A 16,194-nucleotide genomic window follows, 5' to 3' on the forward strand; every position below is an offset into this window, starting at 1 on the left:
TCACCTGAAGTATTGCTAGAGAAGCTGTGTACCTGTCCTGAAGTGCCTAGAATGCTTCCTCCCTGCTTAGTAAAGGAACCTGCCCACCCTCCAGGAGAAGAGAGTGCCCAGTAAGTAGCTAAGCATACTGCATCACCGACGTCTGTGGGGTGCCTATGAGAAGCAGACTGAGGGAAAAAGAACCACAGGTCTTGGGAGTTAGATGGTCCCACTAACTACCCAAAGGAACCCAGTTAGAATCAAAACTCTGTGACAGTGTGACTGCTGAGGCTCAGTCAGGGCTTTAATTACCTGTTGCTGATCAGTCAATGAAGGGCTGCATCTGCCAAATTCCTGATCTTCCAGTGTGAGCAGTATCTGCCAAATCCCTGACTGACCTGTAAGAGGCTGCAACTTCCCCAGTGTAAAAGTCATGTTGGGGGCTATACCTATGATCCAGCCAGCCTCTGTGTTGGCCGTAAGTTCCAACACTTACCAAAGGTCTGAGCAGCTCTTCTCCGTGGTCAAAGAAACTCCCAAAAAGTCTGCTGGTGCGTCGCTGCTCTTGCAAGAGTGCGGGCATGTCTTCAGAGCACCATGCAGCCTGCAAGACGCCCTGTGATGACTGACTCTTCCCATGAAAGGGTAAGAGACTTGAAAATGAGTGCATATATGCATTGTGGGTGTTTGAACTGCACCTGTGCTATATTCACGCTACTGCTGTTTACCCCTAGTAGGAGAGGGGAAATCCAGAACTGGGGAAGAGAAACTGGGGACAGTGGGGAATAAGGGAGAGGGGTGGGCACAGCCTCTGCCAACGTAGGGCCCAATTTGGATGTTGGTCGGATAGCCATCCGACAGTCTGTTGGAGGCTTTCCGCCCAACATACTGGGTTTCCCTCCAACCGCCGTATTATGATGACGGCGGTCGGAGTGAAACCTGCGGGAGGATTCCGCTCCTCTTCCGACAGGCTTTCTACCCTTCTATAGGCAGTCGCATGCTAATCCTGCGGTCAGAACTGTCGACAAAAGGTTGGGCGGTTCCAATCCGCAACAGTGCGTCTTTCAGACATTGTAATGAGGCCCTGTGTGATGAGACACTAACTTGTTTTGCACTCTGAGCTCGAACACCGCCACATTAAGTCAGCAAGTAGAGTGTGAGTGCATGCCCTCTCCTGACAGGCACAAAGCCATCCTGCAAGTTGCCTAGGATAGCATGGGTGTGCAGGAAGCACCTAAAGTAGAGCAGGAGCACTTTTTTAAAGACATGAAGCTGACTGGGTGCATTAAAGATTAGGACTACAGCTAATACATTATTACGGGTCCAAATAGGGGATAATTAACAAGAGAGTGACCCAAGCTTGTTTCAGTCTGCCGCAAAGCCCAATTGAACAGATGCCTTTACAAAAAGTGCAACAAGATACCATAAAAACTCTTCCAATTCTTCCCATTCTTTTGTACCCATTGATGGGGCTAGATTGCTCTTACAATTTGTAAAATGTAATGTTTCAATGATTTTATTTGTGAAATAGTTTATGCAACTATTGTTGTGAGGGTAGACTACCTTATACTAGGAGTTACAGTTTCCCAAATAAATAGACAAACAAATAATTCACAAATAATGTAGCGTTTTAAAACCTGTTTCTATCATTATGATCACCAGTATTCTAGTTGTAAATAAACTTTGATATAGTTAGGTTCCAATCCCATCGGCCGCCCTAAAAAGGATTTTCAAAATGCTGGTACACACTGCAATTATGTTGCAGTAGTGGGACACATCGTTTTCCACCGGAATGGCACAACAGTGCTCAATCCTGAAGCTATAGCATGCCTCCTGTTGTCAATGTTTATTTAGGTGCTTGAAATAAAACAAATTGAAAAGCCTATTCACAATTGTGGACAGGTTCGGATCCCATATACAATATAAAATTGCAAATAGTTAACTGTGAATAAAGGGAATCTTTTTCACCTGGGTGTTCTGAGTGACAATACGAACAACTCAGGCTTCACACTCGACAATTTCAAGTCACTCAACCCCTCAATAAAAATGCAGAATTGATGTACAGTATTGGTCCTGATGGCTTTAAGAAAACATGCACGCACAACAAGAAAAAAGATGTTACACCAGGCCTGGTATCTTAATCCACTGATGGACATATGGGCCCTACTTGTACAGCATCTTTTGCTGGGACATGGGAGCTCCGCCATCAGGACCTTTAGAACTCAGTAAACCTGGTTCTTAACCAAGCAAATGTTTGCTATAATCTTTTTAATTACCTGTCACCCTCTTCCAGCTACTGATCACTTTATCCCTTTTTTTCTTGCCCCACCTCAGCTTCATGAATTCAGCACCTATGATCCTTCTAAGCCTTGTCATCAATGGAACCATCTCAAGTTTTGTGACTTTGAAAATAGATTCCTCACCTATGCCATGTCCCCTATCTCCCTTCAGCTTCATTGGATTTAATGGCTCAACACTTTACTGACTGGGTCTGGACAGTGATCGGTGCAGTCCTTCCTGTTAAATCATCACACTCCCATTGTCGCAACCCATCCGCCCCTTGCATGCTAATACATTCAAAGACTACAATTTGCATTGTAAGAAACTTGAACGCAGGTGGAGAACCGGCTATGCTGACTCATCCAAACATATTCCAAGAGATGCCATTCGTAGTTATAAAAGAATGGTACTTGAAGACAAAGCTTCTTACTTATCGGCTAGAAGTTTCAGAGCCTGCAATCCGTAAAATGATCTCTTTAGTCAGTGGTTCTTCACCAGTGAACCGGGTCCCCCAAAGGATCGGCAGAGCCTAGTCAGGGGATCCGCAACTACTTAGAAAATGTAACATTTTTAACAGATTAATAAGTGTATATAAACAAAGAAGCAAAATGTTCAATTGAAAATGTTCGAATGTTTTGTAAATGTGAAGGAATTTGAAACTGGAGGCTAATCATTAAATTAATATCTTCAAAATTGATTCATGGGAGTAGTGCAAGCACATCAATCAGAATATAGTATGAACAATGAGGGGCCTCAATTGAATTTAGGAAACTTCCAAACCCCATATTAAAATTAAAATGTTGATTTATTTTTATTTATTTCCAAGTTAAATAAAATGGTTCGTAATGTGTGTATTTGTTTAATGAATACTTTTTTCTGTATTTGTTGTGTATTGTTTTGTGATTATTTCTACTAATGACTCAGTAGGGCTCCCTGGGTTCCAATAATGATTCCGTGAGGGCCCGTGTTCCAGTAACGATTAAGTTAGGTCCACAGAGGTTGAAAGGTTAAGAACCACTGTTTTAGTGTCTTCCAGTACTTTCAGGTCCTGACTGGAGTTTCCACCACATGCCCATAAACATGTACAGTTGCATAGCAGTCCCATCCTAAACATAATGCATTTTCTACCTAAACATGATACCAATCGTGCTAGCAGTGTTGCATTTCGGTTCATAAATGGAGACTATCAAATTGTGTTATTGTCACTGTTGCTCAAATATGAATTTACCTTGAAAAAATAAAAGGCAAGAGGCGTTTGGCAAAACAGGAACAGTTGATTTAATTAAACACTTCGGCTGGGAGCACAGTTACAGAAGTAGGTTTGTACAAAGTACAATCAATCTGAACAGGGTTTCATATTTCTTTGAGTATCATAAAGTACTTCCATCAATCCTTTTGTGGTAAAAGAATGCGGGGCTTGTCTGAGGAGTCACAAATAAGGACCCTGATAACAAATGCAGGTAGGCCTCGTCCTTCTGTGGACGCAATGTGGGCCAGTAGGTAACGTGTCCAGACCTCAGGCCTGAGGGGCAAGTGCTCACTGCATGTGCTGTGTGTGCTGAATCCTGTTTGGCTGTGTGCCCCTAACTTCATGTGACATTGGACTTTATGGTGTTTTGGTTATGTGAACGCCCTTCTAGCCATGTGTGCTTTATTGGGGCTAATCTCCCTGAACCATTGTGGTGTCACTGTGCTTATCTGGAGGATGGACCTGAGTTTCATGTTCGTGCATTTGTTTGCTGCCTGCGTGCCTCCCCACCTGTGACCTGTCAATTAGTAAACTCAGGGCTAGGTCTCAGAGCCTGCCTGACCACATATTTCTGATGAATTTCATAATGGTGATGCGATTTCGTTCTTAAGTGCGACTGTATCATTTTGAACATTGGTGTCAATTCTATCAGTATTAACACCACCTTTAGTTACTGCTCCTGGACTTCTCTTCAGAATCTAGTTCACAATGCCCGCACTGTGCACGTAAATCAACCCTGTTATTCTACAGGGTGCGGTGGGTTCGATAGGCTTGAGTATGCAGGTCCCGGGTTGTGAGCAGCCAGTTAGCCAGTGCTGCGGAGAGCTATTGGAGGAGGTTTTGCAGCTCAGCTAAGTGAACTTATGATGCAGGCTCCACACCAGCAGGAAGTACCAGATGAATGGGAAAGCAAGAAGGTCAAGGAGGATGTGGCAGCCCTGGACTACTGAGCAGCTTAACTAGTTGTAGCTGAACTCACCTTCAGCACAACCCTTCCGTCCTGCAGTACATGTTTTAAGTTCTAGTCTGAGTGGTAGAATTATTTAAGTAGACCTCTCAGCAGCTCCATGGTGGATAGTGACCATAGCTGATAACTTGAAAATGCAGCAGCGGGTAAGTGAAGCTTGCACAAAGCAGGGGGTGAATGATCTGATAACAAGAGATCTTGTTTAGACACTGTATCAGATCTCAATATTAACCTTCTTCTAGGGCTCCATTACATTACTGAAGAGCTGTTTGTGCTTAAATATATAGGTTTAATTAAATTATTTAATTAGGAGTCAAGATTAATAATTCATTTGGTGAATAAGGAGGGCCGATTATTTAGAGTTCCAGTCCTGTTAGTTGTCGTTGTCCTAGATAAGTGCTAATCCCCGTTTGTTGCCCCAAGGCCTAATTTACAGGTTTTAGACAAAATAAATAAATATTAATTTGCATGGATATTACAGTCTCCAGAGATGAAGAATGCCTATTGGATCCCATGTCTAATACGTTCACGAAAAGCTGTGCTTGACTTGTAAGCGGCAGCAGTCAGTCAGTCATAATCACTTTATTCAGTTAATAAAAACCATAAAAGTACACTACAAAAAAATCTTATAAAAACAACATTAAAACATATGCAGAATTCAGTTGGGATAAACTTATACACCATAATAATTCAACATGACAAAATCCCCATCCTTTTGATGTTATAAATGAAGCTTAAGCAAAATTATTTAAAAGATTACTCTTATGCACAATAGACGTCCAATTTAGAAAACATTTCATTGCAGTTATAGAAGAGCTAAAATATTTCATAGCATAGAGACTCTTCTTTTCCTTCCCCTGACCGTCACAACTACAAAAACTAGCAATATTAAAACTTTCCCATGTGATATTTAACATCTGTAAAGATACTAACGCAGGCCTTATCTGCATAAACCCCTTATCCTTTAAAATAGGAATTAAAAAATGTTTGCGACTATGATGATAATGGTCGCAAAACATGGTAAAGTGCAAAGTGTCCTGGGTAGAGAAATTATCACAAGAGCAAGGGCCCTAATCTTTCAGCTTTCTCCATCCCTGATGTTCAGCCAATAAGAAGTGCAGGAGATTCAATCTAAATCTGGTTAAAAGAAAGCGCTGGTAAGGCTTTGTTATAACATTTAAATAGGGTTCTATCGTTGGAGCTGTTTTCAATCATAGATAGGCTCGTACCATGGATTTCATTAACTCTCTGGCCTCTCTTTCGGTTTGCATCATGTTTAAAAAATATTTTTCAACCCACAGTAAGTCCTCTTTCCTAAGTTTGTTTGGAGAATCAATAGGTTTGGGACGCACTCATTTCTTTGTTGTTAAGTTCTTAACATAACCTATCCAGGAGATACTACTTGCTCTATTCAGGGATAAGCAATCCTGAGCGATCCCACGATTTACCACCAGTTCTGGGTTTGTCCAGATCGTTATCCAGCTCAGGAGCGAGGCAAGTCCGATCAAGTCTGAAACAAAGCCTATACCAAATTCTCGATGGATAATGTAAGAGGGCATAGATTGCAGGACTGAGAGCAGATTTCTGAGAAACTTATTTTCCACCAATTGTAGTTCCTCAGCCTCCTCATAACCCCAGAAGTGCCAGCATTTTAAGACCCAAATTGATATAGGACACGGATTAATGTCAATTTCTCCTCAGGATTTGTTAACTTGTTTCTAGAACACATAGAACAAAGTATTGAAAACATTATGTGCCTGGATCTGCCAGTCTTTCACTCTTCAGCCAAGCTAGTCAGGTGAGAAACAAATTATGTTTCTTTCCCACACAACCTCTCCAAATCCTCAATCCTAATTTGCAATTGAAAACATATAACAGAACATGCAGATTAACAAAACATGGAGATTAGAAGGAGGGTTCAGCAGTACAACAGAGAAAAGCTGCCAAGCTATGGAGATCAAAACTGTGAGGACAGCTGAGCCAGCATATCAAAGGAAGCTCAAAGTGAGGAATACATTAAAAGTGCTAGCAAAACCGATTACAGAAAAGCTGGGTCCAGCTTGTTTTGCGAACACAATTTCTTATGTACAGAACCCATTTTACAAGTCAGAACGTTTTTTCGGACTTGTGAACTTGGTTCACAGAGTCCGCAGTTTGGAACAGTGTAAAGGAGACTTTCCTTCCAAATTGTGATTCGGTATAGAATGCATCAGTGGTTTGCTACCGTAATTCCAGTTGATCTCCTATAAGGAGGTGGTAACTGATTCCCAAAGTGTAATGGGACCCCCTGGAAAAAACCTGTATTTTCTTAAAGTTTAGCACCAGTTGCTTTATGGAACTGGTGGTTCTTGAAATTAAAAAAAAGCTTTCAATTTCAAAATGGAAACACGGATGGTGTCTGGCTCTCCTGTGGGTGACACCATCCCTCTTTTTCGCCAATCACAGAGGGTTGCAAATTGTGACCTGCCTGATTAATATTCAGTAGGCAGGTCATTCTGTGACGGCCTGCAAATGGTGAGGTTGTGACATGACCTTTTAGTGCATAGGTCACTTCGCAAATTCAGAATCATCAACAAAAGGCATTGGTACATGTGGTCCTTAGAGACTTATCAGAGAAAACACTATCATTATTTGAAACCATATAGAAAAAGAAACAAATGAGAAAAAAGTTTGAAATCTGAAGAGACCAAAGCAACAAAAACAAACGTAATATATCTGCTTTGATCAAAGAAATTCCTTCTCAACTACACAAGGACATCCCTGTTAAGTCCAATAGCCCCAGGGAAGGTTAGCATGAGAAAGTAAAAGGACTTCTCTATAACTCATGCTAAATACAGAAAAAATATCAAATAAAAAAGCTGACTTGTCCCAGTGACTGACAAGAAAATAAAAACCAGCTCAATACGTTTTGGCATGACTACTATGGAAGACACCAGAATTCTGACGCACGGCCATTACCTAGTGTATACATATTGGGTCAGTGTAAAAACGGACATGAATGTTGCATTTTATGTCAAATAAAATGTACTGGAATGCTGGCCTGGGACCATATTCTACTCTAGCCAAGAAATGTAACCAAGCAATGAAAAATGTATAAAGTACCAAGGGGCATATCAACAACAACCGGCGATAATTATAGCTGAGCGCACTTAGCGCTAGGATAATTATCGCCGGCTAGCGCCAATTTTTATCGCTGCGGTAGCATGCTCATCTCATCAGCGATAAAAATCCTAGCGCTAACTGGCTAACGTGAGATTATCGCTGGAAACTCAACGATAATCTCACGTTAGCTAGTTGATAGGGACTCACAAATTTAGCCATGATATCCACCTTCCATAGGATGTCATGGCTAAGTCAGTCCTGAAGCAGGCGTAAGGATAGTAGCGATAACAGGGGTTATCGCTACTTTTCCTGACGCTATGCTTCATAGCGTGAGGCTTGCTGATAGGAGAAATGTCGCTTAGCGACATTTCTCCTGTCATGCCAGGTCAGGAACGCCCACTTTGCATCTCATTAGAGATGCAAAACTGGGCGTTACGAATCCTGACACTAAAGCAAGGTTTCACGTGACCTTGCTAATTAGGCGATAAAATTATCGCTGCTTTTCGGCCGAGAATGGCCACAAAATCGGCAATAATTTTTTATCGCCTGCTTGTTGATATGCCCCCAAATATCCACAACAGTGTCTTAGCGATAAATCAAAGCAAGTGAAAATTACACAAACAAGTGGATCTTTAGCAAGCCAGAAGCTGTTGAGTATGTTTAAGATTCTCTGAAGGGAGCTCCACATCGAACAGGGAATACACTGGAACAATTTGTAGTAGTAAAGTTAGGACTCCTAACTTTAGGACGCCTAAACTGAGAAAAATCCTAATTTTAAGTCTTTCGGTATTCACAGAAGGCATTTAGGAGTCCTAAAGTTAGGACTCCTAACTTCTGTGAATACCGAAGTGAGTAAGTGTCTTCTGTGAATACCAAAATGAGTAAGTGCCTTCTGTAAATACGAAAATGGTAGTAAGTTTAGGATTTTGTCTTAAGTTAGTTCTGTGAATCGGGCCCTGAATCTTTTGTCAGATGACCTCTGGGCGGTGGATCATTAGAAGTGAGCACAAAAATTTGTTTTGAATATTTACCCCAGAAGTAATGACTTAGAATACTCACCTGTGCACACGAGTTCTGTTACCCTCACCGCTCTTACATGTTAGTTTGTACTTAAATGGGTTTTCATGCAGCACAGTGATACCCTGTAACACAGAACACAGAACATCATTGCCAATATGTTTACACCAGCATAAGTAGCAATATGTTAATTTCTCGTTGGTTCACTCTTGTAATTTACAGGTTAAAAAGCTGATTGTGTTCGACCCTAAAAAGCGTCTCACCACTCACCAGGCGTTGCAGCATCCATGGGTCACAGGAAAGGCAGCAAATTTTGCACACATGGACACTGCACAAAAGAAACTCCAAGAGTTCAATGCACGCCGTAAATTGAAGGTAAGTCAGTCCCTTGTGGCATGTCTGGTTCGCCTCAGTTTATGGTGTGTGCTTTTTTCAGACCAGGAGCTCAATGTAGATGGATGTATTAATAGTAAAGTAAAATTCTATTTGGCCCCTTTGTAAACCCATGTTTAGAATCCAACAAGAGGATATCGAATCGGGCGTGCACCCCACTGTCCATCGGGGTGGCAAAGGACATCATATCCGCCAACCTGATGGACTACAGCCAGCCAAATTGGGAGATCACTGCCAGCCCTGCAGTGACCCCTATGCCTTCACAGGTGCGACGGCAGCTCTTGTGAAGACACAGAAAGGTTGGTGAGCTGCCTCAGTTTTTGTAGGCAGTAGCTGACCACAATTTTTTGTTTTCAAAAACAACCTCACCGAAGCGGGAGTTTGTTTCTGAAAAACAAAACTGTAATTACTTCGAACACCCTGGGAGTTTTCTCCTATGGTGTGGTGGTCACCAGTATTTCTTTTTAATCAGAGGTTTTCCAAACAGAAATAAAAATAATACCGTCCTCTCTAAATAGGGTGGGTGGTCAGAAGTACTTACACTGACAACCCCAGGTTGTCAGTGTAAGGTTAGATCCATGAGGGGCACTGCTGATGGAAACCTGAAAGTCTGCCCACCTCTAACTAGAGCAGGCTAATTGACAGTTTGAACTGCGAACTGTACCAATATTTTTGTGACCATTAAAGATTTTTAAGAACTGTCCTTTGTACTAGTAGGTCAATTTTTTAAAAACCAAATCTTAGTGGATCGGAATCTGACCTACATCATGCATATTAATGAGGTAGGTCCCAAATTCCAACTTACTACAATTGGAGGCCAGCACAGGAATGGTGTCCAGCTGGGTCCACAGAGTACCATGTCTGTGATTGCTTTTCATTAAAATTCAAAAGGTGAGAAGGAGGCTCTTATTTGTAGCAGCAGGTCGTTCCATGCATCCATGCTTTGGTAGTGATGTAGGAGAAAGCTGGAGAGCTGGATCTGGTTTTCTGTATGTGTGGGATTTGTGCGAATAGGAGTCCAGACAGCAGAGGCATCTGGGAGATTTATGAGAGCAGATGCAATTTTTGAGGTATGCTGGGGCAGTGTTATGTAGTGCCCTGAAAGTGTGGGTGAGGAGTTTAAATTGTGCTTGTTCATGAATGGGGAGCCAGTGGAGCTCCTTCAGTTGTGGTGTAATGAGTGTGGTATAGAAGGTTAAAAGTGATTCTGGCCTTCAGGTTCTGAATGGTCTAACATAACATAACATAACATTACATAACATGTGTATTTGTAAAGTGCACATTCACCATTGGGCATATTGGCACTGCATAACATATGTTTATTGTCTGTAGCCTTCCGGTGAGTTTTTTGTTGATCCCATCATAGAGGGTGTTTCCATGGTCCATCTTGCTTGTGACAAATCATGCGTGACAGTTTTCCGGGTGGTGATTGGGAGCCATTTGAAAATCCTCTCCAGCATCTTCAAGGTAAGGAGGTATGAGGAGGAGACAGCATTGAATTGGGCGGTCATGTCGAGTTTGCTGTTAGCTCTATTGGTGACCAGGTGGAGTCTCATGGTATTGTGCTCTTCCCGAAGATCATTATATTGGTCTTATCTGTGTTCAGCTTTAGATAGTTGGTCTTCATCCAGTGAGCAATTTCAGTCATGCATGCATTGATCTGGGTACTGTGCATCTTGTGCGTAAGGGAGAGAATGAGTTGTGTGTCATCGGCGTAGGCGAGGACGTTGATATCATCAGAGCGGATGATGCTGGCTAGAGGAATCGTGTATGTGTTGAAGAGAGTCAGGCTCACAGAGGATCCTTGCAGAACTCCACAGATGAGGCCGCGGTTATCCAAGGTGTATGGTGCCAGGATTACTGACTGGGTCCTTCCAGTCAGGAAAGAGCAGATCCATCAGAGTGCATGTTGTTGGATTCTGATGTCATGTAGGCATTGAATGAGGATGGCTTGGGAGACTGGGTCAATGCTGCTGAGAAGTCCAGGAGGATGAGGGCTGCCGTGTCTCCTTTGTCCAGAGCCATGCGGATGTCAAACATGGCAATGATGAGGGCAGTTTCCATGCTGTCGTTGGGTCTGAAACCAGACTGAGTGGTGTCAGGAGTTGATGGTCATTGAGGTGTTTGGTGAGGGGTCAGTTGATTATTTTCTCTAAGACCTTGGTCAGGAATGGTAGCAGGGAGATCGCTCTGTAGTTGGTAAGTGTTAAAGTGTCCATCAAGGGTTTCTTCAGCAAAAGAAGGACAGTTGCATGTTTCCAAGCATCTGGGAAGATCTTGGAAGTGATGGAGGCATTCAGAATAGTTGTGAGCATGGCGCTGATGTGTTGCAGTCCTCTGGGGTAGTTGTGGTCGGTGGAGATGTCCGATGTGGCCCCTTAGTGGATGGACTTCATTATTGCAGCAGTTCATCTGGGGTGATAATAGTCCATGTGGTTAGCATTAGTTCTTTGGAAAAGATCAGGAGGTGTTTAGTAAGGTCTGTCGGGTCCGGTTTTGGAAGGAAATTGCTTTAAATGGGGGTGATTTTGTTTGCTGAAATATTGAGAGGTTGTTGCAGAGGTCCTCCTAGCGAGTGATCAAGTTGGAGGTGACCAATGATGAGGTGAAATCTTTGTTTGGGTCAGTGGGTGTTGAGAGCGGTGTGACAGTCCTTGTCATTGATGCTACTCCAGTTTCATTAGATTGGTCTGACGGTGGTGCGCTGGATTGGGCAGGGATGTTAAACTTGATGAGGGTGTGGTCTGGACAGGAAACTGGTGCAGACCAGTTGACTCTGATGTTGCTGAAGTTGGTGAAAATAGGGTGCAGGAGGTGTCTGGAGATATGGGTAGGTTCCTTTACTCGTTGGGTGAGACTTCCAAGGTCTTCAATGAGTGCTCTTGAGTTGGGGTCGGCATGGTCTTCTAGGTGAAAGTTTAGGTATCTGAGTAGAATTATAATTGCTAGCATCAAGGGCGAGTGGTGCGATGAAGTCCGTGATTGTGTTGGTGAAACTGGTGCGTGGTCCAGATGATTTATCAATGAAAGTATCTCTTAGGGTAAATCTGGCTCTGATGTGGAACTTGAACGACAGATGTTCCTCGTTGGGGGCTGACGTGTCTATGGATGTGGTGCAGCTGATGATGCTCTTGTGGAGGATGGTGATTCCCCCTCCAGGCTTGTGAATTCTGTCTTGCCTAGTAATCTTGCAGCCAGTGGGGATAGCTGTGGTGATGTCAGGTGCTGATGCAGGCTTCAGACAGTTTTACATGAGAAAAAGAAGATCAGGGCATTGTCATGCAGCAGGTCCCAGATATCTGTGGCATGTTTGATGAGTGAGTAGGTCTTGAGGAGCATGCATGTGAGTGTGGAGTGTTGTGTGGGTGGTTGCAGAACTGTATGTGTGTCAGGGAGATGGGTGTTAGGTGCTAACAGAGAGGTGAGTGTTGTGTGTGGGTAAGTGCATGAAAACATGCAGGAAGCACAGGAGAATGCTCCCTCAGTGTTGTGTGGTGTGGCAAGACAGCAGTTTCTGGAGCAGTGGCCAAGGTTGAGGTCATGGAGGGTAGCAATCTGGTAGCGGCGAGGAAGGGGAGGATCCGGGTTCCTAGTACTGGACAGGGAACAGACGTGGATGAGCACAGATGGGCTTGCCTTTGGCGCACCAGCAGAGCGCCCGCTGCTAATCCACACTCTGGAAGCCATTAAATAGGTAGGAGAGGAGTGATGTCACTTCCTGTGCAAATGGATGATGGATGGGAAATCCAATGATTTAGGTTCCTATGCAGATGGATGATGAGAAATCAAGAGATATCACTTACTGTGTAGGTGGATGATGAAAATGACTCCTCTTGCTTGGTACTTTGTTTGAAAGGCAGTTTTGGTGGGAGACCAGTGATGTTACTTCCTTTGCAGATGGATTAGAGGAAATCCAGTGATGTTATTTCCTGTGCAGCTGGATGATAGGAATTCCAGTGATGTCACTTCCTGTGCAGATGAATGATAGAAGAAAAAAATAGTTGAATAGAAACGAGGATAAACAGTGTGTTCAAAAGATCTCGAGAGATTAAGCATAACTGTAAATAGATACCTTTACTATCATTAACCAACGAATTTACTTGTAGATAAATTCCTTAATACATTGTGTGATTGAATGAGAAGTGTCTGACATGTATGATTTTAAAATGTTTGCTTTCTGCCGAAAGTAATGCTTGTACATTGCTGTGTTTTTACTCATCTGTAACACATGTATTTTGTCAAAAGTGACACCTTCTTTATTAATTATGCATTATGGCATTTCTGTTTTTAAAGCACAGTGGTACGTTTGGAGTTTACAAACAGGGAAAGTGCACTTGGCTACTAAGGGCTATCCCTTCACATGGGTGCTTGCACTGGGCAGTTAAGGCAGATACATGTGCCTTGGTGTTTGGGACTGTACATAGGCATTTGAGGCAGTGCCTCTGTTTTTGGTTGGTCCATTTTCATTTGTGACCGATGATATGGAGATGTCAATCTCAGGTGCCTAGGTACATGTGGGCGGTGGTTGGACGTACCCGTTTGCATCTTGACATTTGAGGCTGTGTAAACGTTTGTGGTTACGTCATATGAATTTAAGGTGGTGTCTGGATGTTAGGAGCTGGACTTTGGTGCTTTACTTCTGCACGCAACTGCAAATGGGTATTTGGAGCTGTCCGTGCATTTTGGGCTGTACCCAGGTATTTTGGTCTGTGCCCAGACACTTTAGCACATGTGTTGGCTGCAAGGGTAGTCGGAGCTCTGTCAAGACATGTTTGATTATGCCACAGGATTTGAAGCTATAATTGGTAACATTAGCATTCGGTGCCTGTGTTTGGTGTATGATGACTTTAATTAGGTGGTGATGGCTGTATTCCTTGCACATCACGGTACTATATCTTGGCCGCGCCCTACCTAACATATGAATCCTTAGTAAACTATACCTTATTAACTTTCTCTTCTTTTATGTTTTACTAAAGGTCCTACATGCCACTTCCTGGGACTTCATTGTAGTCAAAGTTACTGTGATGTCACTTAGAGTCAAGGGGCATGTTGTGCTAATTCTACTATTCAGTGGTACTGAATAGTTTAAAAAAACATTGCAGAGCCCCTAAACAGTTGCCCCATACATACATTTGCTCTGAAATGTAGTTACTTGCGGGCATTGCATAAGGTTCTTCATCAGGACTAAGCGTTTTGTTTGTGTCCTCTGCAGGCTGCAGTGAAAGCTGTAGTGGCATCAACCCGCCTTGGAAGTGCTGGAAGTCACAGCAGCCATGACAGCAATAAGGCAAGCCGAAACCCTTCGCCAATTCAGGACAACGAGCGAGAAGAGGCCCACACTCAGGAATCCGTCGAAGAAGCACCAAAGGAGGGCTCCTAGGGCACCTCTGCCAGGGTTCGAGATTGGGCCTAGCACTTCAAGTGCCAGCCACAGACGCGGGTGGCTCAGTGAGAAAGATTTCAAGGCACGGCATCCAGAGGCCTACCTTATGGCAGAACGAAATGCACAGCCTGGTGGTGACCCAATGTTCAATGCATGTGACTGCTCATCAAAATAGTCCACTCGCCATGGAAGGCATGCACAGGGTACGGTGGCTCTGTACCAGGAGATGAACTATGAGAAAGAACCAATAATACTTCATACATTATTTGATATGCATTTGCTTGGTGTCTGAGCAGTAGGACATTTTTGACTTGTAGTATTTTTTGTTTGATTAATTCCAATGAAAATTTTCCCAGTATAGCAGTGCCACTTTTTAACACTTTCCTTTCAACGAGTTATGCTGATTAGTATGTTATTTTAAAGCTCCTATATGTTATATGTGTACATTTTTGCTTTCTGACCCTTATATTTGAAAAACTGTTTACAAGAATATAGTACTACAATGTATATGCAAAAACATTCCACTTAGTGCTGGTAAGATGTGACTCAATCCATGGGTGGGCCCAGTGGTAAGGAAGCTGCTGGCTTGTCCGGCCTCTGCGTTGAATGCCTTACCGTGCTGAGAGTTTATATACAGTATTTTAATAACAACCAAAAACTCTCTTTCCTGTCAGTGTGTACAGCTACAGAACGCAGAAACTAGTGGAAAAGAGAAAAGTTACCTTCTTTTGAATGCAAGTCTATTTTATTCTAAACTTTGTAAAACGCGCAGATACATTAGCAGCTCATCGCGAAGTTAGAAACGACAACAGGATGAACATTTTTAATCGTTTGGGAGGGTGTTACAGCAAGACTGGCCTGGTTCCAAGTGGCGGAGACCTTGCTTTCTTCCTCTCGCTCATATCCGTAATTATGCTGCACTGAGAAATCATACGCCTAGATTCATTTCATTTCTCAAGAAACTTTTCATACGAGGACTTGTAAGCATATTATAGGGCAGACATATATTATGCCAAAGTCATTCACGCTTGCTGCATGTTTTTTAAACCTTTATTTGAGCAGTGCACGGAAGGGCCAAATACACTAGATTTTATTCCTTCAAGTTCCACTTCAAGTTTGAGTTTTGCTCTGCATGTCATTCATTATAATTCATTCATCGCATTTTTGGAATATTTCACAATGTCTTGTAAAAAAAAAATATGTTGCATAAATCTAAAGTAAATAAACCAAATACATTTTTCGGTTCAGTATAAACGTGGGTGTTGGTCTTTCTTGTTCATACTGAAGTTCTGCAAGAACCGGACAGAACATTTCATCTGCAAAGGTCACTGGTAAAGCATGGAAGTGTCTGCACTTTGAAAACACAATGGGGTAAATTTACAAGCCACTTGCGTGTCTTTTGCGCAGCAGTTGCGTCCCTTTTTTGACGCAACAGCGGCACAAACAATGCGGCCTATTTACAACGTGACGCATCTAGGGAGATGCATCACGTTGTAAAGGCCTGCGTCACATTATACCTGCGTCAGGTATAATGTATGCAGGGTGGGCGTTCCCACGCAGGAAGGCCTCGTAAAAGTGACTCAGTGAAATCTACAAGATTTCACTGCGCCACTTTTAGGACGCTACTGCGTCAAAACCTTACGCCTGCTTCAAGCAGGTGTAAGTAGTGACGCAGTGTAGTGGGAATAGGCCTCAACACACATTGCTGGAGTTGCGTCGTGCTTGCGACACGACTCCAGCAAATGCGTGACTTTTCCGCCAACAGATGCGTCAGAATTTCTGACGCATCTGTCAATCCTTCAGCCATAGTGCGCCGTATTGTAA

General features: G+C 42.9%; 1 protein-coding gene across 4 annotated transcripts in view; it reads left to right on the forward strand.

The window, feature by feature from the left end:
- CAMK4 (calcium/calmodulin dependent protein kinase IV) overlaps window positions 1-15,624 on the forward strand; it is a 1,094,446-nt gene extending 1,078,822 nt beyond the window's left edge. For 2 of the 4 annotated variants that reach the window (XM_085632589.1, XM_085632591.1), the window contains exons 10-12: window positions 8,817-8,969; window positions 10,320-10,454; window positions 14,200-15,624. In XM_085632589.1, coding sequence (XP_085488715.1) covers window positions 8,817-8,969; window positions 10,320-10,454; window positions 14,200-14,367 — 456 coding nt within the window. In that variant the 3' untranslated portion in view covers window positions 14,368-15,624. The remainder of the gene's footprint in view (window positions 1-8,816; window positions 8,970-10,319; window positions 10,455-14,199) is intronic. The other 2 variants (XR_014970336.1, XM_085632590.1) reach the window with 2 other exon arrangements.
- Window positions 15,625-16,194: the final 570 nt, after the last annotated feature.

Source organism: Triturus cristatus, chromosome 2_1, assembly GCF_964204655.1.
Source record: "Triturus cristatus chromosome 2_1, aTriCri1.1, whole genome shotgun sequence".
NCBI lineage: Eukaryota > Metazoa > Chordata > Amphibia > Caudata > Salamandridae > Triturus > Triturus cristatus.